Source organism: Haemorhous mexicanus, chromosome 9 (genome assembly GCF_027477595.1).
Source record: "Haemorhous mexicanus isolate bHaeMex1 chromosome 9, bHaeMex1.pri, whole genome shotgun sequence".
In the NCBI taxonomy this organism is placed as follows: Eukaryota; Metazoa; Chordata; class Aves; order Passeriformes; family Fringillidae; genus Haemorhous; species Haemorhous mexicanus.
In genome coordinates this window covers 5134972-5162433 of record NC_082349.1, presented here as the reverse complement: position 1 = coordinate 5162433, position 27462 = coordinate 5134972, and the positions used below count along the sequence as shown (strand labels likewise).

The 27462-nt window shown below is 56.0% G+C and overlaps 4 protein-coding genes and 1 non-coding gene across 9 annotated transcripts in view; 4 read left to right on the top strand and 1 right to left on the bottom strand.

The window, feature by feature from the left end:
• The first annotated feature begins 1614 nt into the window (after nucleotides 1-1614).
• On the top strand, nucleotides 1615-8095 carry TMEM61 (transmembrane protein 61). 3 transcript variants are annotated; one of them, XM_059853734.1, is made up of 4 exons: nucleotides 1615-1673; nucleotides 5045-5463; nucleotides 5696-5776; nucleotides 7553-8095. In XM_059853734.1, exons 2-4 carry the CDS (start codon nucleotides 5099-5101, stop codon nucleotides 7836-7838), a joined length of 732 nt encoding a protein of 243 aa, XP_059709717.1. In that variant the 5' UTR covers nucleotides 1615-1673; nucleotides 5045-5098; the 3' UTR covers nucleotides 7839-8095. The 3 variants fall into 3 exon arrangements, with proteins under 3 accessions (XP_059709717.1, XP_059709715.1, XP_059709716.1); XM_059853732.1 differs by lacking the exon at nucleotides 1615-1673 and adding an exon at nucleotides 1980-2110; XM_059853733.1 differs by lacking the exons at nucleotides 1615-1673; nucleotides 5696-5776 and adding an exon at nucleotides 1987-2110.
• A 1654-nt stretch (nucleotides 8096-9749) lies between these two features.
• BSND (barttin CLCNK type accessory subunit beta) lies at nucleotides 9750-12623 on the top strand. Its single transcript, XM_059853491.1, has 4 exons — nucleotides 9750-9926; nucleotides 10933-11012; nucleotides 11352-11594; nucleotides 12341-12623. Exons 1-4 carry the CDS (start codon nucleotides 9750-9752, stop codon nucleotides 12621-12623), a joined length of 783 nt encoding a protein of 260 aa, XP_059709474.1.
• Nucleotides 12624-14937: 2314 nt separating this feature from the next.
• On the top strand, nucleotides 14938-15008 carry TRNAG-CCC (transfer RNA glycine (anticodon CCC)). The gene has a single exon. It is a non-coding gene; the product is annotated as a tRNA-Gly (tRNA).
• Nucleotides 15009-17288: 2280 nt separating this feature from the next.
• PCSK9 (proprotein convertase subtilisin/kexin type 9) lies at nucleotides 17289-21687 on the top strand. The gene is made up of 11 exons (XM_059853490.1): nucleotides 17289-17327; nucleotides 17440-17563; nucleotides 17763-17896; nucleotides 18225-18366; nucleotides 18441-18637; nucleotides 18760-18943; nucleotides 19219-19389; nucleotides 19621-19769; nucleotides 19860-20019; nucleotides 20230-20411; nucleotides 20628-21687. Exons 1-11 carry the CDS (start codon nucleotides 17304-17306, stop codon nucleotides 20787-20789), a joined length of 1629 nt encoding a protein of 542 aa, XP_059709473.1. The 5' UTR covers nucleotides 17289-17303; the 3' UTR covers nucleotides 20790-21687.
• A 1638-nt stretch (nucleotides 21688-23325) lies between these two features.
• USP24 (ubiquitin specific peptidase 24) overlaps nucleotides 23326-27462 on the bottom strand; it is a 62034-nt gene continuing 57897 nt past the window's right edge. For all 3 annotated transcript variants that reach the window (XM_059853728.1, XM_059853729.1, XM_059853730.1), the window contains 4 exons: nucleotides 27340-27415; nucleotides 26526-26612; nucleotides 25937-26047; nucleotides 23326-25780 (listed from right to left, as the gene is read on the bottom strand). In XM_059853728.1, the coding sequence (XP_059709711.1) occupies nucleotides 25718-25780; nucleotides 25937-26047; nucleotides 26526-26612; nucleotides 27340-27415 (337 nt within the window). In that variant the 3' untranslated portion in view covers nucleotides 23326-25717. The remainder of the gene's footprint in view (nucleotides 25781-25936; nucleotides 26048-26525; nucleotides 26613-27339; nucleotides 27416-27462) is intronic.

Here is a 27462-nt window from a genome sequence, read left to right as displayed (position 1 = left end):
GAGAAGCATTTTTCCTGTGCCCCATGTTGCAGCACCATGTCCACCTGCAGGAAAGTGCTCAGAGAGGGAAAACACATTTTGGCCAAAGTGCTGCTAAGCAGACAGAGGTGCTGGCAGCACTCAGCACTTCCAGCCTCTACCTTGTGGTGGAATATTTATCATGGGTTCGTGGCTGCCTGCAGACCAGATCTCTGGGCAAGGCAGAAGGTTGGGGGTGGTTATGGGGCTGAAAAACCAGTGTGCTGCCACAAAGCCATCTCCCTCTGCAGCCCTGTGCTGGGAATAGCATGGAGCCGTGCACTGACACCACCTTGAAGTGCTTCAGATGCTGTTTGACAATCCAATTTCAGTTAAATACAATATCTGAGCAGGTAAGGAGCAGAAAAAGTTGTCTTATTGTCCTTCAGTAGGGTGGCTGCTGACTCACAGTGCCCCCACATCACTGGGTGCTGGCCTTGGGGACTCCTGCCCCATGCTCCTCTTGGATGGAGACCCAGCCTGCTGCAGGGCCCCTCCTGTGTGAGCCAGCCCTCTGTGTGCCTCAGTTTGCCATTTGTAAATCTCCACAGTGGCTGCAGGTAAGTGGAGCTGTACACCCACAAGTTCTCAGCTGGGCTGAGTGCCTTCTGATCATGTGTGAAGCAGATGTGAATTCCACAGCGGGGCTTTCCATCAGTCCCTGCAGCACGTGCAGGTAAACCTTGAGCTGGTTTTGAGCTGGTGAGATGAGGAGCTCCAAGCAGTGCAGGAGCAGCCCAGGGTATCCATAGGAATGGCTCTGCCCGTTAGTGATGCTCAGCTGTAGCCCAAGGGCAGCGTGGTGCATCTGGGGATGTGTGGATGTGTGAGATGCACAGCCACAGCACAGCACAGCAGCTCTTGATCAAATCTCCCTCCAGCTCCATGATGAGGAATTGTGCCTGAATCCAGATGCTGCCATACCGACCATCCTGAAATTCAGATCACAGCACCCTCAGCTTGTTTAATATCCAGGTGTCCTGAGTGCTGTGGGGCAATGGTTTTAAACTAAAAAAGGGTCGATTTAGATTAGCTATAAAGAATTTTTTTTTTTTTTACAGTGAAGTTGATGAAACACTAGCATGGAGAAGTGGTGAATGCCCCATTCCCGGAAACATTCAAGGCCAGGTGAGATGGGGCTCTGAGCAGCCTGATCTAGTTGAAGATTTCCCTGCTGCTTGCAGGGAGGTTGGACTACATGGCCTTTAAAGATCCTTCAAAAACGAACCATTCTAATTCCATGGACGAGGAAAAGGAACAATATAAGGGTTTGACACAGAGGTGAGGAGAACTGAAGTGGTCACAAAGTAAGGCTGGGGCAGCCACCCAGCCTGGGTGTCCCACGCATAGGGCAGCAGTGATGTCCCCAGCGCAGGGCTGTCCCAGCCGCAGGGGACCCTCCCGGGTTCCGCATCCCCAACTCCCTCCCGGGAGCGCCGCGCTCCGACGGGACGGAAGGGGAGCGGGCTGCGGGGAGCCGGGAGCCGCCGTTCCGTTCCGTGCCGTGCCGTGCCGTGCCGTGCTGTGCCGGGAGGAAGCTCCGGTCCCTGCCCGCCCCGAGCCGCCGCCGCCCCCCGCCCGCCCCCGGCCCCGCCCGCCCCGCGGGCCGCGCTCGGCGGAGCCGCCGCTCGGCCGGAGCGGGGCTGCCGGCGGCGGTGAGTACGCGGCGGGGGGACACGGAGGGACACGGGGAGGGACACGGGGGGGAACACGGGCACCCCTCGGCCCGGCGCTGTGCCCAAGGACAGAGCCCGCGGGTGCCTCGGGGACGGCCAGCGCCGGGGAGGGGACGCGGGGCTCAGGCACGGCCCCGAAGCCCGGCTGAGGGGACACACGGGCTCTCCTCTGTCCGCACCTGCCTCGGGAGGATGAGCGCACCGGAGTTCTTGGAAGCTCTTCCAAGGCATCAGTGTTACTTTGCTTTGAATGGGCAGCAAACGCTCACTGGTAATTGTCACAACAAAATAGCAAATTTGGATAAAGGCAGGAAGGGATGTCCCTAAAGACGCGCTCACGCTCTGTTTGGTGCTTCTCTGCCCGGCGTTCTTCCGCTGTGATTAAAGGTCTCCAGCCCCGCAAGGAAGGACGGTCCGTAAGTGCCGTGGAGGGACGGGTGTGGAGGTGGATTTCTGCTTGATGGCGGTGGGAGAGGTTCAAAACTCTTTTCTTTTCTCGTGTTGCTTGAAAAGAGGGTTTTTCTGAGTAATGCTTAGTAGACCCTATGAATCACCATCTGCATAACTTTATATGGGGGCTGCTATTCTCAGCGGCTCCCTGGAACTATGTAAACTATCAACATTATCTGTTTGTACATGAAACGTGCAAATCTATTCCCCGGAAAACTATTTCAGAGCAGGTCAGAGGAGGAGACCGGGCAGAACAAAATGTCAGGGAGGGTCGGAGAGTGGAGAAGGGTGTTTGAGAGTCAGCAATTGCTGTGGCTCCGTGAAAACTTGTGCTGGAAATGTTCCTGGGGAGGGAGAGCTGCTGTGCAGATGCTGTGCCCCGGGAGTGGAGCCGGGAGAGGCTGCGGGAGCCTCGGGTCCTGCCCCAGCCTCGCACCTCGCTCCCTGCTCCTTCAGGCTCTTCTTCCAGCGCTTGGTGTGCTGAGAAAACACCGTGGGTCTTTCAGAGCTGTGGCAGCCCGAGAGGGGGCTTGGCAAGGGGACGGTGCGGTGGCAATGTCACCCAGCGGTGGCGATGTCACCAGCGCGGCGGAGCTGCCCCCGCCCGTACGGGGAGGCTGGGGGAGCTCCCTGCGCTGCGCTGGGTTCGTCAAGAGAGGGAAGAGTTTATTCTCTCGAGCTGTCAATCTATCACCTCCCAGAGGCTCCTCCATCGGAGGCTTCTCCACCTTCCCTCCTCCTCCCCCTCGCTGCCAGCTCTCCCAGATGTGCTCAGTGCTGGAGGCTGCAAAATTCCCCGTGCCCCGGCAGGGGAATCACAGCATCTCCTAAATCTCACCGGGCCATTCAGAGCATCTCCCAGACCTCACCAGTCTGACCCCAGAATGAGGAGAGTGTTTGTTGCAGGAGGTGAACATTCCAACTCTTGGTGCAGGTTCAGTCCAGAGTCTCAGTTTGGAGTGACCTGACATTTCCACACAGCTGGATTGAGAGCTTTGCTGTAGGGGCTTTTTGGGTGATTTTTTTTTTTTTTCCTCTGAACAACATGCTGAAATTTCTACCTGAAAATGCATTGTTGTCCAAAGGAGCTGCATTCTCAGGTCAGTGGGGTCCTTGTGCTCTGCTGAGAAAGGCAAGGCAACCTGAGTCCAGCTCTTCTGCTGTGTCCTGCTCATGTTCAGTGATGGTTTGGGGATGCTGATCCCTGACAGCATCTAACACCATCTCCAACAGTCTCTTCTCTATCTCAGTTCAGCCAAGCCCCTGCCTTTCAGGAGAGAGTATCCAAACATGCCCCCATTGCAGAGGGAAGCTCTGCCTTCTCCCAGCCCAGGAACAGGACTGCCTTCCCAGCAGGTGGCCACAGCTGATGACCACTGGCCACAGTCAGCCCAGGTGGCATTTTGGGTTTGTGACCCTGGGACAGAAGCTGGAGTGAGCTGTTGGGACTCCTACTCCTGCAGCTTTCCTAAATCTCACTTCTCATCAGATTCATTCATTAAATGTTGATTAGATCAGGTAGGGCCTCTTTCACTACATGGTAATTTGGCTTTCCATTTAGTGGGCCCATCTGATAAACAACACCTTGAAATAACATAATTCCACCTGACCTTGATGGCACCAAGTCCGTGCTGGACTTCTGCTCCCTGCCTGGCTCTGGCTCTGCACTTTCAGATCTCAGGGTACAATTTAGGACCCCTCTGTAGGAGATGAGCCCTGCCTGGAGGAATGGAGACCAAAGCCACCACACTGTGGTCCTGTTGCTGACACACAGGCAAAGTGATGAAAGCAAAGGTGACAGCTGAGTGTGGGTCATCCATCCGTCCACCAAGCTCTGCTTGAGCTCCTCCTCTGTCCTGGCCATCCCTGATGTGCAGGCTCTCCACTGGCACTGCCACCATGACAAACCTTCACAGTGCAGTCACCCAGGACTGAATCTCTTTGGGGGTGTTGGTGCTTAATTCCCACATGGCCAAAGCTTCTGGCTGCAGCAGTGAGCAGGGCCAGAGGGGACATGGGGAGACCTTTATGCCTCCCTGGTTTGTTGGGAGCTGGGGATGCACAAGCTCAGGGAGCAAATGCCTGCTGTTTGCTGGAGAAAGCAATGGGGACTGAGATCAGAAACCAGTTCCCTCTCCCCAAGTTTTCCATCACTAGGGAAACTCTTTGCATGTGACATTTAGGTGAGAAGGGCCATCCAGCAGGAACATGTGGCACTAGCTCACCTGTTTGGTTGTCAAACCAACCCCAAACCACCCTGATAGGGAGGGTGAAGCTGGTGATAACTCCTGCAGGATTGATCTTGGTAGGAACTTGAAAAAGTTTGCACTGGAGCTGACCTAGGCAAGCAAAGTTTTGTGTGCTAAACTTCATGTGGATGAAGACTGAGCAGATTTTTCCAATGTCATCAGTTCTGGAGAAGAAAATGGGCACATTGATAATTTGGAAGTGATGACATCTTAAATTTATGTTCCCCTCTCCAACCTCTTCCATAAGCCATGCTTTGAAAGCCCAGGAAACCCAGCTGGCATTCCTCCAGGTCTGGGAGGAAGTCTGGAATAAAACCCAAAGAGAAGAGCTCTGAAAGTGCCAGGAGCTGGGGTGTCCATCCTGCCTTTGTGCTGTTCCTTGAAAATTGAGATGTTATTACAAGGAAGTTTATGGGCCCAACCTGGTTCTGACTTTGCTTGCTCTTCCCAAGAGTTTCCCGTCTGAGATGGTGGAAATGCCCCTTCTGATGGATGATGATGATGATGATGATAATTATAATAATAAATTATTAATAATAATGGCTAAAGCGGCTGCAAGCCCCGGAGACCTCCTCACCCAGTCATTTTCTCCTCTGGCAGGTCTTCCATGAGCTTCTCCCTCTCAAACCTGGCACCTTTCTTGTCTTCCAGGCTCTCTCATGCCTTGCCTCACCCTCGTCCCCTCCTAAACCCTCCTCCCGAAGGATGGCAGCCGCCTCGTTCCGCTACGGCCTGACCATCACGGGGGCCGTGCTGCTGGTGACGGGCACGCTCTGCTTTGCCTGGTGGAGTGACGGCGAGGTGGGCTCGACCAGCGGGGCTCGCCTCCTGCCCCCCCGGGAAGCCGAGGCCGTGCCCAGCTCCTCCTCCTCCTCCTCCTCCTCCTCCTCCAGCGCCCTGCTCCGCTCCGTCAGCTTCTTCTGCTGTGGCATCGGCGGCATCCTGCTCATCTTCGGCCTCCTGTGGTCCGTGAAGGCCAACGCCAGGGTGGTGTCCCGGCGCTACCAGTACCATTTCCCCCGGGACCTGCAGTACTTCACGGCGGAGCCTGCGGAGAAGTGGAACTGCAGGTGGGAGCCTCGTCCCTGCCAGCGCTGGCTGGCCATAGGTGGAGGATGGGTCGGAGCCTAAACCCGCTGCCAGCCTTGCTGGCTGGTGAGCTCACAGAGGCAACAGCACTGCTCCGTGCTCTCCTCCTGCCCCCCGAGCAGATGCTCCTACTCATTAATGTCAGCCCTCCCTGCCCACCCCCTCCTTGCCCACCCCCTCCTCGCCCTGCATCCAGCTCTCCTTGCCCTGCAGGGCCAGCACGTGCCATCACGAGGGACACATCTCCTTAGCAGGGCCACCAAGCAGAAGAATACATTGGTTTTCTGGCAGAAGGTTTGGATGTGGGGGTGGGGAGGGGTCACTCAGAGCTCCAGGGCTGGTCTGGCAGGTCTGCAGTGCTCTGTGAGGAGGAGGGTGTTTATAAGGTCTTTAATGGAAGCAAAGTCTTTCTTACAAGGGAGTTAAATGGAAAAAAAAAAAAAAAAAAAGGGAAATAATCCTTGGGATGGCATCAAGATAGAAATGTAGGCAGAGGGTCCTTTATGAAGCCAGTTTCAGGGTATAGAAAGACTCCTTGCCCTGCCCTGAACACCATTGCTGCTTTTCAGGTCCCCTGGATCTTCCAGTGTGAGCCTGAGATTTGCTCCCACTTCTTCATTTAAAAGTTTTTAGATAAAAAGGGTGGGGGTTTTTTGGAGACTGCTGTGGAAGCAGGGCCAGCCAGCCCTTCCCAGTGCCGCCTTGTGGGGTCACAGCAAAGATCCTGGCTCCAGCATAAATGGGGCTCTGGGGAAAAGCAGCACTAAGAGAAACTCTTCAGAACATTAAACCATCAAAACATAGTTGGAGTGGGAGGCACGTTCCTGGTTCTCCAGGGGTTTCAGAGCCCATCTGGGTATCTGTGAGCTTGTGAGCAGGTCTGGGTATCTGGGGGGAGTCCCTTGTCCCAGAGAGGGACTTTGCTGTGCCCCTGTGGGGACTGTCCCTTTCCCTGAGCTCCCAGCTCCCTGGCTGGATGGGATACAGCACCCTGGCAATGCTGGTGCTGCAGCAGCTCCTCCAGCCCCAGCAAAGCATCCTGTGTTGGGATAAATCCCCCTCTCCACATTTCCAAGGTAGCATTCCTGTGCAAGCTGAGGGGAAGTTTGGCAAAATCTCTGGCAGAGAAGCCCGGGGCAGTCTGTCTGGGACAGGGATCTGCCAAGGTCAGGATGGAGGCATCCCTGTGGAGCACACGGCTTTTCCTTTGGGCCATCTGTGCCCTCCCATGCCTGCTGCCTCCCCAGCACACTGGGCTGGCTTTCATCTGCAGTGATGAGCTGCTTTCACAGCATCCCCAGCTTTGGGGCTGCACCTGCTGCAAGCAGGGCCATGTGCAGGGCAAAGGTTGTCAGAGGTTTTCCCTGCACACAAGCTGTGTTTGCTCAGGAAAACTCTGCTGGAAGTGGCAGCAGGCCTGGCCAGTGCAGGGAGGGCTCTGGCTGGCAAGGGAGCAGGGTGTGACCACGATGACCTGGGGTGCCTGATGCTTGTCCAGGTTCTTGTGCCAAGCTGCCCCCTCAGCTGTTCTGCAGGGGGTGAATTAGGGGCTAGGCAGGATGAGGATGCTCTTCTGCCCATGGGACCCTCTTGAAAACCTCATGGATGGCAGGAAGCAGCTGACATGGTCACCCCATGACACATGACACTTCAGCAAAACCTGCCCATGTGCTCTCCCCAGTACACGAGTTAATCATGCTCAGGGATGCTCCAGACAATGGGGTTGATGGGATGTTGGAATGCTCCAGGTAATGGGGCACTGGGATGTTCCAGGTGGATGCTGGGATGTTCCAGGAGTGCTGGGAGGCTCCAGCTGGGTGCTGGGATGTTCCAGGGGTGCTGGGATGTTCCAGGAGTGCTGGGAGGCTCCAGCTGGGTGCTGGGATGTTCCAGGAGTGCTGGGATGCTCCAGGGGTGCTGGGAGGCTCCAGCTGGGCGCTGGGATGTTCCATTTGGGTGCTGGGATGTTCCAGGGGTGCTGGGATGTTCCAGTTGGATGCTGGGATGTTCCAGCTGGGCGCTGGGATGTTGATGGTGTGCGCTGCTGGGTTTCTCCCTCTCCCCTCGCAGCACCTGGGACTCCAGTGCCATCCCCACCTATGAAGAAGCGCTGACCTGCAGACCAGCCCACGCTGCCCCGGCCTATGTGCAGCCGCCGGGGAGGAAGGAGGAGCTCACGCCGCCCCTGTACCGCTACCTGGAGGAGGACGAGAGCTGGCAGGGCGGCCGGCGGCGCAGCTCCTCCGACAGCGCCTTGTTCCGCCCCAGCCCGTCCTGGCTGGACACGGCGCAGCCCCAGGAGCCGCAGGCGACGCCGCCCCCCAGCTACGAGAACATCAGCGTGCGGGGGCTCTGAGCTGGGCCAGCCCGGGCCGGGACCCTGCGGGGGCTGCCCGGTCCCTGAGCTGCACACTGAGCCTCTGGTGGAGGGGTGAGAGCAGGGTGGGCGAGGAGTGGGGAGGGTCAGCCCGGCTTGCCCGGCTTGCCCGGCTGTCCGGCGCTGTGGGGATTGTGGGGCCGGCGAGAGGTGCGTTCAGAGCGTCGGGGGTAGCTGGCATGTTTGAAAGCTTTCATATTTTTAATAAAAGCACTGCTGGTTTCAGAGGTTTTGCATTCCCTGCTCACCCTGGGGAGCTCCTGTCAGGCCTGCCCACTGGATAATAAATCTGCAGCACAGACCGAGTAATCTGGGCAGAGAAAGCCCAGCTCTGTCTGCACCATTCACTTCCCTGTGAATGCCCCTTCCAGCCCTGTCTCCATCCCTTCCACCTTGTTTCCCTAAATGCTGACTGCCCACGCCTCACTTCATTTGGTGTTAGCCATGCTCAGTGGGTCGTGCCTGTGCTCAGAGCATCCAAGTGCACTTGGCATTTCAGCAGCCTCCTGGAAAAGCCATCCTGAGTGGCACAGCCCCCTCCTCCCTGCCCTCCTCGGCTGGGTGTGCAGCCTTGCCCAGGGGAAAGGCCAGCTGTGCCAGGTCCTGCATCCCACCAAAATTCAGCGCTGCCCTGGGCCCCCTGTGGCCCTGCAGGGCTGCAGAGTGGCTGAGGAGCCACAGCCACGTCTAAGACACTGTTTGTAATAGAATTATTTGTCATAAACCAGGTGTATCAAGGGAATAAAACAATGGGATAAATCAAGGGAATAAAGCAAACACTGTCTGGCAGTTGGATGTGTGGTGGGAAGGAGACACCTTCTAACACCCCATCTCCAACTTAAGTGTACATAGGGCACAGGGACACTTTGTCTTCACCTGGGTGGACCAACCCCACTCTATCCTTTTCTGGCTTTAGTTCCTCCTCAGCTCAGTGAGGCAGCCTTAGCACTCATCCAGAGCAAGGCAGGGTCTGTTCCAAACCCCCCAGTCTCCAAAAAGACCCCAGAGCTCTCCCTCTTTTCCTGCTGCAGCCCCACAGCCCTTGAGAACACGCTGGGCCCTGGCATCCCCCCTATCTGGGGCTGTGCCAGCTCTGATTTATGACCAAATCCAGCTCCAGTGCCCAGGGCTGGGAAAATCCCAGCAGCACCACTGGTCTCTGGGTCCCCATCCCTGCAGCTGTACTCCCTGTCCCCCCTGTCCCCTCCCGAGGTGTGGGTCTGGCCGAGCGTGCCTGCAGGGAAGGTTACCCCCTGTCCCCTCCCAAGGGAAGGTTACCCCCTGTCCCCCCCCAAGGGAAGGTTACCCCCTGTCCCCTCCCGAGGTGTGGGTCTGGCTGAGCATGCCTGCAGGGAAGGTTACCCCCTGTCCCCTCCCAAGGGAAGGTTACCCCCTGTCCCCTCCCAAGGGAAGGTTACCCCCTGTCCCCCCCCAAGGGAAGGTTACCCCCTGTCCCCCCCCAAGGGAAGGTTACCCCCTGTCCCCTCCCAAGGGAAGGTTACCCCCTGTCCCCTCCCGAGGTGTGGGTCTGGCTGAGCGTGCCTGCAGGGAAGGTTACTCCCTGTCCCCTCCCAAGGGAAGGTTACCCCCTGTCCCCTCCCGAGGTGTGGGTCTGGCTGAGTGTGCCTGCAGGGAAGGTTACCCGGACACGTGCCGGGTGGCTCCACTGGAGTGTGAACGGTGGGGCAGTGTTTGCATTCATTACAAACCCATTAAAAACTGGCTGGCTCAGCCCTGGGCAGGACCAGCTCGACGTGCAGCTGATCCTCAGCTCCTGGCAGCCTCTGGAGAGAGAAACCACTCCTTGCCTGGTGCTGCAGGTGTGCTCAGCAGGCAGCAGGTGGACAGGCTTCCCAAAATCTCTCCTCCTGCCTCTCCCAGCCAGAGCCCATGGCAGAGGAGAAGAATTTCCGCTACGGCTTCATCATCTTGGGCTTCTTCCTGGTGATGCTGGGCATGTTCATCATGAGCATGGAAAAGCCTCAGTACTACATCACCTTCTGTGTCCTGGGTGTGCTGCTCGTAGCTGTGGGCATCACATGGAGCATGTGCCAGTGCTACCCAAAGGTAGGATCCTTCCTGCTGCTGGGAACTTTTGGGGGAGCTCGAGGGCTCAGCTGGGTTTGGGGGGCTTTGGCTGCTGTGGATGTGCAGCCTCAGTTTCCCCAGGGGAAGCCAGCTGCAGCAATCTGGAAGGGGAATTGTTTTGGGAGATCTGTGCCCTGCTGATGCCTGCAGGATGTGCCCTGACTCCTTCACCCCCTGAGCCTGGGGCTTTTCTTTCTAAAAGGCAGCGGGAATAATCCCAAGGAAATAAACTTGTGTTCATTTCTCCCACGCAGCCCTTCCTTGGGCTCCGGGGCTTGGCAGGCTCCCAGGACTCCCAAGAAGGGACTGTGGTGGCCATGGAGGTCGGGGGGTCCTGGGTCCCTGAGCCCAGCCCTCAGCTGGCAGTCTCCTTGGCAGAGGGCACTGCCAGCATGGAGCACAGCCACACGTCCCCGCCCTGGGAAACAGCTCTGGCAGAAAAGGGCTTTTTCCAAGGAGAGGGCATCTGTAGGACTGATCTGGGACTGCTGGATGGCCCATCAACAACCTGGCTGCCCTCCAGAATGTGGGGGAGCCTCCTCAAGACCCAGGACCAGCTGGGACCTCTAAAGGAACTGTGTTCTGTGGGACTGGGGTGGAGCAGAAACCAGCTGCCCTCAAAGCTGAGCTCAGCCCCAGCCAGGAGGGACATGTGGCTTTGCCACCATGCTTGAGGCTCAAGGATGGGACACCCTCAGTGTGGTCCCTGACCACTGACCTCCTGTGTGGGCCCTGGGACTCCCTCTGGGCTTGGGGACACGTGTGACCCCACAGGGGGAGGGCACTGAGAGCAGGGCTGCGCTGGACTCATTCATTCCTTCCTGATTTCCCTCAAAAGTGCCCTTTCCAAGGAAAACATCCCAATATGGTGGGAAAAGACCCTAAACCCAGCTGAAGGGACACTCTGGCCCTTTCCCCACTCTGAGGGCCGGGGTCCCTGTGATGCCCAGCACGGCCCCTGGGCTCTGCCTCTCTTTCCCCCCAGATAACGTTCGTCCCTGCGGACCTCGAGGCCGAGCGGTTCCTGGACCACAAAGCCACGATGCTGCCCCACAAGGACACAGGGTGGGTCCCACAGCAGGGGGAAGAGTGTGCCCTGGGGCCAGGCTCTGACACTGGGGACAGCTGCACCTGCTGCAGCCAAGCAGGGATCAGGCTGGGAGAGGTGAGGGCTGCCTGAGCCCCCCCAGGGCTGAGCCTGGGTGATGCTGGGGCATGCAGAGCATCCAGTGGTGTTCCTGCAGGCATCCCCTGGCTCCCCTGCTGGTGTGGGCAGTGACATGGCCTTGATGGCTTCTAAAGCCACTCCCTCAGGTGATGGAGCCCTGTGTGCATGTGCATGAGCATCTCCCAGCTCCATGGGGTCCAGGTCTGCTCAGCACCCTGCTTTCCCTTTGCCTGCAGCTTGGTGTCCCCCTGCCCCAACCCAGAGGCCAGCAGCACCTACGAGAAGAGCCTGCCATCCTACGAGCAGGTCCAGAGGCAGGAGGCAAGCTCGGCCCCAGCCCCAGGCAGGGCACAGCCCCGGTCCCGCAGCTGCTCCCAGCCAGCCCTGCAGGCCACAGCAGAGATCCACCGGGAGCTGGGGGGGGCTGCAGAGTCCCTCCAGGAGCTGGCACCCCTCCTGGAAACAGCAGCAGGCAGAGGGTAGGTGATGCCTGCGGGCTTGGGGTGGCACTGGTGGGATGTGGGGTGAAATGGGGGGATCAGACCCCCAGTACTGGGGGGGGAGAAGATGCAGAGGGGTTTTTGTTGTGGTCACAGCACTGAGCCTTCACACCCTTGGCCCCACTAAATGCTGGGGATGGAGTCTCAACCCACGAGGACTCTCTGAACCAAATTATTTCTCAGGAGGAAATTTAGATGGCCTTTGGTTGTAATTTGCATTTTGCTTTTATTTTATTTTATCAATATAAACAGCACCCCTCACAAGAATAACTCCAAAGTTCCTGGTCAGACTTTGATAGAAATGAGATGCACAGCACATCACCCTCAAACCAGATGCTACGTATGATGCCCAAGCATTGGTTTGGGAGGTCCCAGAGGGCTCTGCAAGTGATGGGGGTGACTGTTCAGGCTCAGGGCATAGGACTTGGGCACCTGCCAGAATGTAGCTTCAGGTGGATGGGTGCAGTGCTTTCCCATCCCAGCTGCAGATTCAGGAAATGTTAGGACAACCATTATTTCACCCCCTGGGCAGCAGGAACCTGACAGGCAGGTGTCTCCAAAAAAGCAGGCACCGAGAGCTGGGATAGGGACAGACATCCCAGGTCCCTCCAGCCACCCAGCCAGGGGTCTGTTGATGCTGGCACAGCCAGGATGCTGCCTGAGCAGCGCTCCGGGGGGAATGGCACCTCCTGCCCAGCCGTGTGTGGTGTGCCGTGTCTCCGCAGCCCCGCCCGGCCAGCCCCGGGAGATGCCCCGCTGGCATCCCTGCTGGAGGAGATGGACACGCCATCGCTGGAGGGCTCCGTGCCCGGCAGCCCCACGCCGCAGAGCCGGAGCCTGCCCTGCTCCACCCAGCCCGGCCCCCCGAGCGGCTCCCCGGCGCGGGGAGAGCAGCCCCGAGCCCCCCGGAAAGGCGCCGGGAAGGAGGATGATCTCTACTACGGGCTCCAGGAGGAGCCGGATGCTCTGCTCAAGGAGAGTGATGGCCTTTCTGAGCCTGAAAACTGATTGATTTCCTGGGAGGAATGGCCACTTGGCATGGACGCACCTCATGGAGGGGACACACAGGTCATAGGCTGGGGGAAAGGGGGCTGTCCCCAAAAGTGCAGTGGCCCCAGGATCCTGCCTGTCCCTGTGCCCTGCTGCACCCCTTGTGCACACCCAGCCACTCAGGAGGCTGTCATTTCCCCCAGGCACAAAGGGGGAACACCCAGCCCCTGAATTCAACAGGATATAGGACAAGGACCCCTCGCCAGAGCCATTTGGGTGGGCACAGAGAAGCTGGGCTGGGCAGAATCTGGGCTAAGTGCTGTCCTTGGGAAGGGAAAGGGTTGGCTCTGCTGTTTGGAACAGGATCAGGTGTAGGAAGGTAAAACCTGCTCAGTGCAGGGGGGTTTTATCAGGCAGAGATGTCCTCAAAGTCTTTTTCCCACTCTGCTGAAATTGAAATTCAATCCTGAGTCTCCTGCAGCAGGCAGCCAGGTTGGGAGAGGGCTGATGGAGGGGACAGATCGTGCTGTCCCCTATCTCCTGCCCAAGGACCAGCTTCCAGCACTCCTGGGGGCACGGGGGGAGGACACAGCTGAGCCAAAACCCCGGTGATGGCACTTGAGGTGGTGGCTTTGCACACTGTCTGCTGGGTCGGTGTCAAACAGCTGCAGGGGGCTTTGCAGGCTGGCACCCACCGTCCCCAAACCTTCTGTGAATAAAAGGTTTGTCCCAAACCACGTGGATGGATCCCAGCCTGCTTTGTCACCATGACAGGGGACAGCACAGGGCCTCTCCACAGCCTGTCCCCAGCACACAGAGATGGCAGGGCTGGTGGGAGCCACAACCTTTGGCTGCTCAGGAGTGTGGGGATCTGCGAGGCTGAGCCTCCCCAGGGCAGCTGGCTCTGCATCAAAGCATCCACCAGCACGGGGATGCTGAGAGTCCCTTGCTCTGTTTTGGGAAAGCTGGGCTGGGTCTGCCTGTGCCTGGTGTGGCCCCGGGAGGCTCGGGAGCACACGTCTGCTGGCAGAGGAGACTTCAGCAAATCCCAGAGAATCAGAGAACTGAGCTGGAAGGGAGCTAAAAACCCCTGCAGCTCCAACCCCCAAGTGCAAAAGTGGGGGAAAGCTGTCCCCCAGCAGCCCAGGGGATGGGGCACAGAGCCCTGCAGGGATGTTCTGTGCTTGGCTGGTTCAGAGCAGGGTGTGCAAAAAAAGGCTGTGCCTGAGGTGTTCCACCCCTGTGACACTCCTGCACCCTTGGCTCACCTTGGTGTCACTAAAGCAGCCAGGCAGAAGGGCAGGGAGCACTTGGGGTGTTTATGGCCAACAGGAGGGTGGGGAATGAAGGCTCCAGTGTTGGCTAAACATTGGCACAGGGCTGTGAGCTGCTCTCTGGGGGAAGCATTACCAGATGGATTGCGTGGACCCAGCTCCTGCCTGTCCTTCCCAGGCTGGGGGAGTGTGGTGGCTCTGGGAATGCTGTTTGGATGGAGCCACGTCTCACTGAGTTTCAGAGGGTGCCCAGGGCAGGATGTCACTGTGTCACTGCTCCTGTGGAGTGTGGGAATCTGGTGGAGACCCAGAAGCTTTTACCTATAGAACCACAGAATGTTTGGGCTGGGAAAGGACCATAAAGACCATCTTGTTCCAAGTCCCCTGCCATGGGCAGGGACACCTTCCACCAGACCAGGCTGCTCCAAGGCCTGTCCAACCTGGCCTTGAATGTGTCCAAGGATGGGACATCCACAGCTTCCCTGGGAAAACTGTGCCAGCACTTCACAGTCCAAAGTCCCTCCCTGCTCTCCTGTAGTCTCCGTGATGGAAAGGGCTCTGAGGTCTCTCTGGAGCCTTCTCTTCTCCAGGCTGAGCACTCTCCCAGAATTTCCTCACAGAAGAGATTCCTACCTCATGCCTTGGCACTCACTTTCACTTTTGGCAAAAGAAATCTGTTTTTCAGAAGCATTTCTCCAGGCAAAGGCAGGGGAGGGGCAGACACGGAGCCTGGACCCTCTCCCGCACGGAACCCTTGGCGCAGCTGGGAGTGCATCCCCCATCCCGGCACAGCATCCTGGAGCCGAAGGACTCGGCTCCCGCGCCGGCCGAGGTTAAACATTGTGGGAGCCGGGACATTCCTGCATGGCATTAAGCGCCGCCTGCAGCCCCGGGTCCGGCTCGGCCCGTGCAGGGGGCACCGCCCGCTGCCCACGCGTGTCACCCCCGCAGGGCCCCGCGGCTGGCAGCCGATGGGCACAAAAGGGCTGGCAGTGCCATCCACACAGGACAGGGACGGACCCGACCCTTGGTGACCCACGGGAGATTACACCACCAGCGCACCAGTGGTGTAGTGGTATCATGCAAGATTCCCATTCTTGCGACCCGGGTTCGATTCCCGGCTGGTGCAACGCAAACTATTACCTATACCTCTGGATGGAAGCGCTTACTAACACTTAGAACGTACTTCCACTTGTGCAGGTCTCATAAAATCTGTGCAAAGCCTTCCTTTTAACGACGGGATGTTCCATCTCTCCCCGCGGAGGGACAGCAGCAGGGATTTAGGAGCAGTTCCCCCTTGCTGAGGTCTTCCCTGCTGCCTCCTCTGCTCCCTCCTTCCTCCCCCTCAACAGGAGCCCCCCCACTTTACACAGACACACTGGCTGGAAGCGCCCCAGGGAGCCAGGACTGAACAGAGCTCTTCTGTACAAGGTGCAAATTTTAGGCTCTTTCTGAATAATTCTCAATTTAAAAAAAACCCAAAACAATAACCTTTCTGCAGATACCCACTCCTGGAGTGTGAGAGCTGGGCCGGATCCCTTCCCATACTTCCAAGACCTCCATGGGTGCCTCAGCACGTGGGGATGCATGTGGCACGGGGGGACCTCTGCCACCCCCTCCCTCCTCTTCGGGCTCCTTCCATCCTTCCCTTCCCTGGGACACAGATTGTCCCCTGGGACACAGATTGTCCCCTGTGCAAAAACGAAGGGAAAGGCTGCAGGGAGAGGGGGACTGTCCCCCTTGAGACGGGGTCCCCCCGTGCTCAGCTGTCTCAGAAGCCTCCCGAGGCCCCAGTGGTGTGCTGTGGGGCTTTGCAGCACCGAGGAAGCTGAGCCAAAAATCAGGAGTGAGATTTGTCCCCATGATCAGTGTCCTGAAGGCTGACCCCTTCTAGGGTCAGCTCTGTGCAGCAGAGGGGTAACAAGATGGGTCTGGTGTCCCTGCAGCCACCCAAACCAGAGTTCAGGCACCCACTTGAGGTCTCATTAAAAAAAAAAAATCAACATTTCCCCTACAAACTGTTCCCATCCATTAAACCATGCACATCCTTATAAAACATGCACACTTACATAAAGCATTAATGTCCATGCAAGCCATGCACATAATTATAAAGCATGTTCACTATTTAAAACATAAAGGTGTGTGCAAACCCCACACATCCATGTAAAACATATATGTGCATATAAACCGTACACATAATTAATAATAAAACATGTGCACCATGTAAGACATATATTCATGCAAACTATTCGCATCCACACGAAACACATCTCTATAAAATGTGTGCATCCATATAAACATTTAACCTCTGAGGAGCTTATAAATAACCAGCCAAACCACAAATATTTTTCCTGAATTCCTATTTCCCTGAAAAGCCGGGAGCAGGGATGGGGGTTGCTGAAGGTCACTGGGGATGTGGGGCAGTGTGGGATGCCGATTCTGCGGGAGGGCAGAGGTGGGAAGCGGCGTGGGGACCCGCGGGAGAGCGCCGATAGCATCCCGCAAAAAGGGCATCTGCCATGTGTGACGACTCTGTAAAAAATGCCCAAACGGGATTAGAGGATTTCACGGGAAATTATTCGTGGAGTGAGGCAGTAGGAGGCACATTAAAGCTTTCAGCCCTTTCTCAGAACAGTCCTTGAGCGGCTGCGCTTTGCTCGCCAGAGCCCCCAGCGATCCGCCGGGACCCGCGGTGAGCAGCGGCCCCATTCGCCCTCTCCCCGCGGCCCCACCGCCCCGCAGCCCCGTTAATGCTTAACCGGCCGCGCTGCGCCCATGGGGCCGGCGGCCGCGGCGTGATCCGCGCCCCGCCGCGCTGAGCCCCGGCCAGACGGGACCTGCGATCCGCAGGTGCGCTCCGGGACCTGAGATCCGCGGGTGCGCTCCGGGACCTGCGATCCGCGGGTGCTCTCCGCGGGTGCGCTTCGTCTCCGCGCTCCGCGGGTGCGCTCCGGCCCCTCGGCGGTCGCGCAGGGGGTCCCCGCCGGTGCCGTCCCTGGCGCCGAGGGTCCCGGCGTCTCCCGCCTGCCCGTCGGGTGCGGGATGTCCCCGCGGGCGCTGGAGCTGGCGCTGTTGCTGGCGCTGGCGGAGCTGGTTCTGGCCCTGCGGGCGGCCGAGGAGGTGGAAGCCGCCGTCGGGGCCGCCCCTCCGGGACCCACTGCTTTCCATCGCGCCGCCAAGGTGAGGAGCGTGGGGAGGGGGCACAGCCATTCTCCTCTGTGTGTGTGTGTGTCCCCTGAACCCCATCCCGGTGTCCCTGCAGGTGTCGTGGCGGCTGCCCGGGCGCTACGTGGTGATGCTGCGGGCGGGCGGCGAGGCCGAGCTGCGAGGCACTGCCCGGCGGCTGCAGGCCCGGGCGGCTCGGCGGGGACACCTGGCCGAGCTGCTGCACGTCTTCCATCTGCTGCCCGCCTTCCTGGTGAGGATGAGCAGCGACGTCCTGGACACGGTACGTGGAGCGGAGGGCAGGGTGGTGGCAGGGGACAGCAGCTGCGGTGGGTGCTGGTGGCAGTGGCAGCCCCACCTTGGGGGGAAACAGGAGCTTTGTGTCCTCCCCGCAGGCACTGAGGCTGCCGCACGTGAAGTACATCGAGGAGGATGCCTACGTCTTTGCTCAGAGCATTCCCTGGAACCTGGGCAGGATCCTGCTGCCACAGCCCAGCTCGGGCCCCTACAGCCCTCCCAGTAAGCTCTGGGGTGTGTGAGGGGGGAGACGCTTTGAGGAAGAGTCAGGTACCCCTCCTTAACTTGAGGGGTGGAAATATTGGGGATATTCCTCTGCCCCATGGAGCTGCGGGTCTGGAACTGCATTTTGGGAGCAGCCCAGGTGGCCTGTGCTGACCGTGATGGAGGTTGCCTTTCTCCCCTGCTGCATCCCTGGCAGATGAAGGTGGCCTGGCCGAGATTTACCTGCTGGACAGCAGCGTGCAGAGCACCCACCGGGAGATCGAGGGCAGGGTGACTGTGACTGGCTTCGAGAGCATCCCTGAGGAGGATGGAACCCACTTCCACAGGCAGGTGAGTCCTGAGGTACTGCATCCTGGCTAGAGCAACCCCCTGTGTCCACCAAATCCTGGCCAGGCTTGTGAGGCTTTTCAGGACAAGGGAGACACTTGGCCAAAATGCTGGGCAGGATGGGCAACAGGAGCTGTGGTCCTGGGGGATATTGGGACTCTCAAGGTGGTCTGTTTGGATCTATGGTTGAGTCGGGCAGAGCTTCTTTCTAGGAAAGTGTTCTAGGGTAGCACGGGTGTGTGTCGGGTGAGAGAGAATGGGGGGACTTTGTGGGATTGCAAACCTGCTTTGATGCAATGGGCTGGGGCATGCAAGTGCGGTGCCGTGCCAGGCCAGCCAGTGTGACAGCCACGGGACCCACGTGGCCGGGGTGCTGAGCGGGCGCGACGCCGGCGTGGCCAGGGGCGCCAACATCCGCAGCCTCCGGGTGCTGAACTGCCAGGGGAAGGGCACCGTCAGCGGCACCCTCATGGGTGAGTGACCCCGTGCCCCGAGAGCAGCAGGATCCCTCCCGGAGCTTCCTGCGATGGTGTCTTGTCCCTCGCAGCCCTGGAGTTGATCAGGAGGACGCTGGAGGCTCGGCCGAACGCGCCGCGGGTGGTGCTGCTGCCCCTGGCCGGCGCACAGAGCCCCGCGCTGAACGCGGGCTGCCGGCGGCTGGCACGGACGGGAGCGGTCATGGTGGCGGCTGCCGGCAACTACAAGGACGATGCCTGCCTCTACTCGCCTGCCTCCGAGCCGGAGGTACGGGCTGTGGGGGACCCTGAGGCTTGGCTGCCACCTCATCCCCTGCAGGTCATCCCCCGGGTCAGCGGCGCGGGCTGGGGCTGGGCGCTCCACCCTCCCGTGCTCCCTGTCACTGCCAGGTCATCACGGTCGGTGCCACCGACAGCGAGGACCAACCCGCCTCCATCGGCACCCTGGGCACCAACTTTGGCCGCTGCGTGGACCTGTTTGCCCCGGGGGACGACATCATCGGCGCCTCCAGCGACTGCAGCACGTGTTTCACGGCGCGGAGCGGGACCTCGCAGGCGGCCGCGCATGTGGCAGGCGAGCTGCGCCTCGAGGGGCAGGGAGGGCAGGCCCTCCGCTTGCTGATGCTGGCACAGGGCTCCAGGCATGCCTGAGCTGGGGGCATTTTTGTGCTCCCTGGCTCAGGGGGTTGGTTTGTCTCGTTCGGGCGCTGCAGCCCGCACAGCGCTCCCGCGGGCGATGGGCTGCAGAGATGCCTCTGCCGTGTCTCTGGAGCCCTGCTGCCCGCGGGAGCGCCGCGTGGGTGGCTCTGTCCCCTCTGGTTGTCACTGCGGCCTCCCGGGCTCTTGCAGGCATTGCGGCCGTGCTGCTCAGTGCCCAGCCCCAGCTGAGCCGGGCCGAGCTTCGCCAGCGCCTCCTGCGCTTCTCCACCAAGAACGCCATGGACACGGCGTGGATCCCGGAGGAGCAGCGCCTGCAGACACCCAACAGCGTGGCAGGGCTGCCCGCTCGGCTGGCGGCAGGTAAGGACCTCGCTGCCTGCTGGGTGCTCGGCACAGCTCTGCCCTTAGCAGGAAAGAAGTGCCAGGGTGGAAGCACGGCAGGGAATGTCCCCCGAGCTCTGCTGGCTGCAGCCGCTGCCAGGGATGGGCAGATGGAGCCTGGTCGGTGCTGTGGGCGCTGGGTGACACTGAGGGTGACACTGCGGGTGGCACTGTGGGTGTCCCCGCCGCTGACCCCCGGCCCCGTTGCAGAGGAGCAGCTGCTCTGCCGCTCGGTGTGGTCGGCGCGCTCGGGGCCCGCCCGGCACGCCAGGGCCGTGGCTCGCTGCGCCAGCACCGAGGAGATGCTCAGCTGCTCCAGCTTCTCCCGCAGCGGCAGCCGGCTGGGGGAGCACATGGAGGTGAGCAGAGCGGCTGCGTCTGGAGGGCCCGCTGGCCTCGGAGGGCTGTCCCCGGCCCCCCGAGGTGACGCTGGGCTGCCCCTTGCACAGGACAAGGACGGGCAGAAGCAGTGCGTGGCCCACGGCGCCTTCGGGGGCGTTTATGCCATCGCCAGGTGCTGCACGTGGCCCAGGGCAGAATGCCGGATCCAGGCCGGATCCCCGGGGGCTGGGGGGGCCGAGTGCTCCCCAGGAGACCACGTGCTGACCGGTAACACCCAACCCCCGGGGTTAGACCTTTGAGCCTGATGGACAAGGGTGTTTCTACCAGAAACACTGGGGTTTGGGGTCAAAGGGTGCATGTGCTGTGTACACGGGATGGGGAAGGTTCAGGGCTCTCTGGGGACATCCTTGGCACCAGTGTGTGCACTGGGATGCTGCCATGGCTGCCCTGTGCCAATATCCCCTCTCCCCCGGGCAGGGTGCAGTTTCCACTCCCCATCCGTGGTGCTGGCTGCTGGTGGCAGGCCCGTGGAGGGGCTGGGGAGGGGGCCCAGCCGCTGTGCCAGCAGGACAGAGGCAGTGGCACACGCCTTGTGCTGCCCCAGTGCCAGCCTCGAGTGCCGGCTGAAGGAGCACACGGCCCTGGAACACGAGGAGAAGGTAGGGATGGGCCATGCTCCTCTGCCATGCTGTTGTCTTTGTCTCTGCTGTCCCTCTACCACTCTGATGGCTTTGGGTGTGGCTGTCCCAACCCCAGCCTTCACTGTAATGGGATGGGTGACAGCAGTCACATCACCCTGAGCTGTGGGGCCATCGGGGCTGGGCAGGCCCTGGCCCTGTGCTGACCTGTGGATGGTGACCTCTCCTCCCCGTTAGGTGACAGTGTCCTGTGAGGATGGCTGGACGCTGACGGGCTGTCACACCCTGCCCCAGAGCCCCACGGGAGCCCACGCCCAGGACAATTCCTGCGTGGCAGCCGCTGGCCCTGGCAGCAGCTCGGCCGTGGCCATTGCCATCTGCTGCCGGAGCCGGCCGTAGAGACAGAGCTGGAGGGGTGGCTCCTGGGGCACAGCAGGGGTGGAGGCCTTGCTGGCTTGGTGTGTCCCTGGCTCGGTGCCTTTCCAGGGTTTCCAGAACAATCCACGCTCCGGCATGCAGCTGATGACCAAACTCGTCTCCCCCTCGCACACAGCGGGGTCAGGATCCAGGGCCAGCATCAAGGGCGGCTCTTCAAGAGCTCTCTGAGCATCCCCCATGCAGCTGGAGCCCTGTCCCATCACTGGAGTCATCCCAAAATCCTTTCCCTGCCGTGCACTGGATCTTCTATAAACACCTTGACAGAAGAAGCCGTGGTGTTGTCACCCAACATAGGAAAAATCCACCACTTTTTAAAGAAAAAAGTGTTGTGAGGATCACTCCTTCCTTTCCTGCTTAGTTGCTCATTAGTTGTCAGCTAATGCTGCTTAGCACCTGGAAAATCTTAGTTTAGCCATTTTTGGGCAGTTTTATAATTGCCTAATCGAATTCCTAGGAGATTTTTTTACTTTTGAGTCAAGTGTAAGGGCCTTAGTTTAAACAGCCTGCTTGGTTAATTAGATTTTTATCTGCATTGCTACAGTCAGCTACTGCTTCATTAGTGCTTTTTTTGTTGTTGAGTCAAAGTTAATGATCTGCTGGTGTTATGTGTTAACAGTTTCTGGTCTTCCCAAGACACATAGAACTGTAGGAAGCTGTAATTCCTTAAAAAACCCCCAGAACGAAGAAAAATCTTTCATAGCACCTTAGTTTTTACATTTGTACCTTAAATATTCACTTGGAGTTTTATAAATGAGCGTTTTATAAATGTCTTTTTAAAATAAAACTCATAGACCTGTGCTCTTGTGGTCCTTTGTCTGCCTTCACAGACATCCCCCTGGGGACCTGGTCAGGAAGAGGGAAGGGGGACCCATCCAGCAGGGATTCTGCTTTGTCAGTGAGCAGCCCTCACGTGGGATCTGGTGCTCCTGGATGGCACCTGGCACCTTTGGAAGTTGGCACAGACAGCACAGGCACCCCTGCCCACAGCTGGGCTGTTCTCTGGGACTGTGTTGTCCCCACACACACACACGAGACTTGAAGTTTGTTTTAACAACAGTGGCGCTGGGGAAAAGCTTCCAGTTATGGAAACAAACATCAGCCAGCTTTGGGAATGTGCCCTTGAACTTGGGTTGCTGCTGTTCCTGCACTTGGGAAGGGCTGGAGCCCCAGGAAGGAGACAAAGCTTGGCTCAGAGAGATGCCAACAGCAGGGAAAGGCTGAGAAGCACCAGCAGCCACCAAAGCTGGGTCTCACTTTTCTCTCAGCAGCCTCCTGGTGCTACAATATGTAATTTTTGTGGTGTTATCTGAGGATAGATGAAAAAAAATGCAGTTTGATACCACAAGCTCCAGGTTAACCTGTCAGACTTGACTGGGTTGGGTGTTTTTCCCAATCCAAAAGCCCCCTGCAGCTCTGTGACTCTGGCTTTAATTGGCAAGAGAAGACAAACCCAGCACAAAACACCACTTTGAAAGGTTGAAACTAATTCTAACTTATTAACTAAAGCTGGCAAAAGCCCAACCCTAATCTAAACATGTAATTATACAACATGGACATAATTACAGCCCATAATTTCATTCAGCTGGAACCTGAATTTTGCACAAAGAGGCAGAAAAGAAAAAGGGATGTCAGCCTGAGAGCTCCTGGACAGTTCTGACGCTGAAGGTGATTTTTCAGCAGGCTCCTTGGGCTGTCAGCTCTCAAAACACACATCAGGATTTCAGCTCTGCTGCCTGCCCGGGGAGAGGGGAGGATCCAGCACAAGGTGAGAGCTTGTTCCACGCCTGATAAGCCAGACAGAGCTTCCCCAGCTCAGCTCAAGCCTTCGTAAGCCTGGTGGAAGGAAACAATATTAAAAGATTAGCCCTTGCTTTGTGCCGTGTACGTGGGTAGGTGGAAAAGCCTCTCACAGTCAGGAGAGCAGGGTTGGTCCCAGGGGTGCTGATCCCAGTCCTGGCAGCACTTTGCAATGCCCAGTCCATGCTCCCAGGACCACCAGGGGAGAGCAGAGGCTGGAAAAGTGGAAGTGCTTGTCCTTAGAGCAGCAGGGGACAAAGGCAGAGGGGGGATGGCAGCTCCTGGTTCCCAGGTAAGTGAGTAATGAAGCACCAGCTCTGTGTGCACCCCTCTGGCCCCTGTGGGAGGCAGGATGAATTCACAGCCAGCTCGCCCACAAATCTCGGCTCTGACCCACAGAATGCGCTCTAATCCTCCACTCTGAGCGTGGCCAGGGTAAATCTCTCTGCTGAGGCAGGAGAAGCTGCACAGAGGTACAGATGTGACAGAGCCCCAGCACACGCCGTGGCATAAGGATATACAGCAGGGCAGCTCCAGGGCCACTCAGCTGCTTCCACTGACTCTGGACAGGAGCCAAAGCAGCAATCAGGGCACCCTTGAGGAGCTCAGCATCTGCAGGGCTGGCCCAGGGAGGTTCAGGGTAAGAGGATCAACAAGACAAGAGTGTAGCAGTGTGTGCACAGTCTAAAGATTACACTAGTTTTCTGTGAAAGGAATAACTTTATTCCATTGACCAGGAATCCCAAGACTGTTCATCAAGACTGCCTATTTTTCCAGTGCCAAATGTCTATGCATTAATTGGACAGTATCTCCTCAAGCGCTCACAGGCAGGCTGTGGCTGCTCCTCACTGAACATTTTGTAAGCTGTATAAAAACATTTTCATCCAAAAAGATTGGCAGTAAAAATTACAACATATAAATGCATCACAATTTACACAAAAACTAGTTTGGTTGTTTTTTTTTTTTTTTTTTTTGTCGAACTCTATTTTCCAAAAAATAATCTTCAGCAGGTTCAAATGACAGCAGCTGGAAACAAAAATAAGTGACCAAGTATCATCTCATTGCAAATGATAACCACTGACTTTGTACAAGCGTGAGCAGAAGGGTGAAAAAGTTTGTATTGGTTTCAAGTAGACAGTGGTGATGAGCCATCCTGCTGCAATTCCCAATTCCAAGGCTTCCCTGGGCCTGCGGCTAGCGAGGATGTTGTTTCCATAGGAAATAACAGGAACCTGAAGTGACAAGTGGTGCCAACCCATGGGAACATGACCAGCTTTTCCCATCACCGCTGTCTACTGACTCCTTGGGAAGATTCATGGCCCATTACCAAAGCATTTGGGGCTGGGGGAAGGAAGGGGGGGGTCTGTAAATGATTTGTTCCAAATTAATTTAAAACGCGTCGCATTTAAAACGTCCCAGCACGTCGTCAGAAACATTTACAAAATGCTAACTCTGCCCTGTGCCTGTGAAGACCTTGTGGTGCCCCCCTGCAATCCGTCCTACCCCACAACAAGTTACAAAGCTGTACAGCTGACATTGCATCCCGTGGTTCCTTCCAACAGTGAAATGACTGGTTACTTTCAATATTAGTGCACAACAGTGAAAAGCTGTCTGCTGCTCTGTGTTTTGGCAGCAGCCTGTGAAAAGAAACAAAAAAAGGCACTTTTTGGCTGGTTGTGCCTTTAACTTGGCAAATTTGTCTATTCTGGAGGTACCCAGGCACTCCTTAAGATGTCCCCCGTTTCTGTGCATGTTTGTATATATAATTTTTTAAAAGTAAGGCAGAATCCATAAATAAAGGCAAAAAGCAGTGCAGAAAATGTGACAAACACAAAATGTACAAAAGATGAAGTTAGTTGGCACAAAAGAAGCTTGAATCCAGAGCCAGAAATCACTGAACTGCACTTGACATAGAAAACAAAACTGTGCTCAAATCATCCCAACTGGTTTCCAGTTATTTGTGAGCAAATGAAAAGAGCTGTGATATTTTAAATGTTGCCTGGTCAAGTGAAAATGCAAACAAAGCCAATTCTTTCTTTCCCCGTGTTAAAATTGCTCTAAAATCTGCACAACAGTGTTCCCAGCTCACTCAAGGAATTATTCATCATGTACAACCAATACCAACTTTCTCAGTTATTTCAAAGCATAAGCAAGTGATTGCAGATCCATGACTGAGACTACATTTTATTCAATATGTCTCCAAAGGTTAAAAAAATTTAATGAGTAAAACTGCAACAGAATTCTTTCTTAAAGTGCTTTTTTCTTTTAAACTACTCATTAACTTTTTCTTTTTTTATTTTTTTTTATTCACCAACATCCTTGAATAATAAATGCTTGCATACCTAGAGAACAAAGCTTTTCTTTTACTGCCCTTCCCAGCTGTCTGAAGGGTTTTTGGAAGGGTACTGGGAAAGATGACTCATTCCAGAGCTCCTTTACCAAATCATTCAGTAAGGAATCACTCTTCTTACAGAGCAATCCTGCTGATCTTCCTCATCAAGAGCTTTACAAATTAGCAGGGAGACATATTAAATACAGAAGTCCTTATGTAAACCCATTCTTTAACTAATATTTTACAATGAAATGTAAGTCATCACACATCTTTACAGAAATTTGAATATTCCTATTCAATATTATCAGAAAGATTAAAAATTTGCCCTCCATACATAAGGGCAGTCTGTTTCCTTTTTCTTTTTTTCCTGTATAAAAACCAAAAGAATTTTTTTCTTTTTGCAGCATCACAGAAAAGCAACAGTTTTACATTCACTCATTTAATGTTCACATAAAAATTCAACCACTAGCGTTTGTGTATTTGATAAAATCTTCTTGACAAACTTGGTTTCGGTGATTTGGACTGTCACAAGCTACTGCAGGTGAAGATGCAGTTTTCTAGAGCATTTGTTGATCTGAAGCCTTTGTGGCTAAAAAAATGCTTTTATCTTGCAGGGAAACAACCTCCTCCAGCATCTCCTCTGGTCCTGTGAAGCCACTGCTCCCCCAGACTCCCAATGGCAACAGCAACACGACTCCAGTTCCAGCAGGGACCAGGCATTGAATGTTTGAGCTGGTTCTTGTGTTCACAGGGATCTCCTCTAAGGGTCAACATCATCAAGGTCACTTTTAGGCTCCCCAATCATCATAGGAGACTCTGAGCCCTTTCAAACACACAGGGGACAGGGAGAGAAGCACACAGTCACTTTTGTAAGATGCACAATTGTTCACAGTATGGTCAGTGATGGTTCTGACCTGAGCCCCAGGACCAGCTGCCCCACAGAGGCACACACCAGGGGGTAAATCTGCCCTTATTTTACCTGCTGCAGGTGCCTCTCTCCATTCTCATTGGCAGGGCTGCTTTCTGACCCATTGCTGCTTCCAGACTGATCCTTCTCATTCAGCAGGGCTGTGGCATAGGCCAGAGTGTCCTGAGTTGCAAACAGTCCAAGAGAGTGTCAGGGGTTGTGGTGATCCCTTTATTTCACATTTTTTTATAATTTTTATTGTTTTATTATTATTCTTTTAAAATGATAATAGCTGCTGTAGTGAGACAGCTGAGTTACCACTAATGAGTGAATACTCATCAGTGAGTACTCACTAATATCACTCAAGGGTTAATTTTTTCCAGGAACAACCACAGGGGCTGAGCTTCTAAAGGAAAACCAGCCTGAAGTGCTCTGAAATATCACAGAATCATTAAGGCTGGAGAAGACCTTTTAAGATCATCCAGCCCAACTGCCAAACCAGCACCACCACCACGCTCATCACTAAACCATGGCCTCGACTGCTGTACCCACACATTCTTTGAACACTTCCAAGGATGGTGACTAAAGTTGCCAAACTCCAAGGTGCTTCCAAGAAAAGAAGTAAGCAAGTTTAACATCCTCTGCCAGGACTGACACATACCTGTGCTGAAATAGTGCGCTGGAAGGTTTTTGCAGTGGATGTTTCGTTGGACACGTTACTCTGAGGAGCCCAGTAATGTTCAGACATCTGCATAAAAAGCCAAGAAAGCCATACATTTGCCATTTGATTTTTACTTTTGCAAAGCCTCAACCACTTGTGATGGTGGGTGAACTAAGACTGGAAAAAGCTCCTGAATCCTCCAGCAGCGAGCTGGAGATCTGGGGCACAGACACTTTAAATGCAACCACAAAGGTTACTGTCCCTCAGCTGCAAACCAGCACCCAACTTCTGCTGAGCTCCAACTTTCCAGAGTGTCCTTGGGTATTTATGAAAGATTTGTTGGCCAAACTCTGTTGAGTTTAGAGGGAAGAACAAACACTACACGTGTGGGAGGAAAAGCTGTATCAGTCAGCAGCTGTGCTTTGTGCAAAGCTGTGATGGTTCTGTAAGGAATCCAATCATTTAAACATTCTCCTGCATCAACACACAGGCAATGGAAAACTGCTTTTTTAAAAAAGCTGAAGCCTCCCAACACGAATACAGTGGCACTGAAAGCTTCCCACGTAGCAAAGAATAATCACTGCAACCATTCACACTTGGTTTTATTCACTGTAAATGCATTTATGCCTGAAACACGAGGGGGGCTACTGAAATTCTGGCATTGCATCAGATTAGCTGCATCCAAGTAGTCCTTGTAAAAAATGAAGTATTTTGTCTTTAGAGCCATCTCAGAGAGCCATGGAGAGGATGGAGATTATCCATCCATGATCACTGTTGTAAACGAGTGACAATTTCCCTGTTACAGCCAAATTACCTTTTTCTGTAGCCACTGCACAGCCCAACTCCAGTGGTGTGAATTCTCCTTGAAGTAATCTTTTGCAGTAGGGCACCTTGGGAATTGAAATTTTATTCATTAGTCAGGAACAAGGAATTCTGG

Bases quoted from the DNA above. Each gene is read 5' to 3' on its own strand.
- TMEM61 (XM_059853732.1), top strand. From the start codon at position 2,012: ATGTCCCTAAAGACGCGCTCACGCTCTGTTTGGTGCTTCTCTGCCCGG. The intron at 5,464-5,695 runs GTGGGAGCCTCG...CTTGCCCTGCAG, and splicing joins GCGGAGAAGTGGAACTGCAG to GGCCAGCACGTGCCATCACG. The intron at 5,777-7,552 runs GTTTGGATGTGG...CTCCCCTCGCAG, and splicing joins CATTGGTTTTCTGGCAGAAG to CACCTGGGACTCCAGTGCCA.
- BSND (XM_059853491.1), top strand. From the start codon at position 9,750: ATGGCAGAGGAGAAGAATTTCCGCTACGGCTTCATCATCTTGGGCTTC. The intron at 11,013-11,351 runs GTGGGTCCCACA...CTTTGCCTGCAG, and splicing joins CTGCCCCACAAGGACACAGG to CTTGGTGTCCCCCTGCCCCA. The intron at 11,595-12,340 runs GTAGGTGATGCC...GTGTCTCCGCAG, and splicing joins GAAACAGCAGCAGGCAGAGG to CCCCGCCCGGCCAGCCCCGG.
- PCSK9 (XM_059853490.1), top strand. From the start codon at position 17,304: ATGAGCAGCGACGTCCTGGACACG. The intron at 17,328-17,439 runs GTACGTGGAGCG...TCCTCCCCGCAG, and splicing joins GCAGCGACGTCCTGGACACG to GCACTGAGGCTGCCGCACGT. The intron at 19,390-19,620 runs GTAAGGACCTCG...GCCCCGTTGCAG, and splicing joins GCCCGCTCGGCTGGCGGCAG to AGGAGCAGCTGCTCTGCCGC.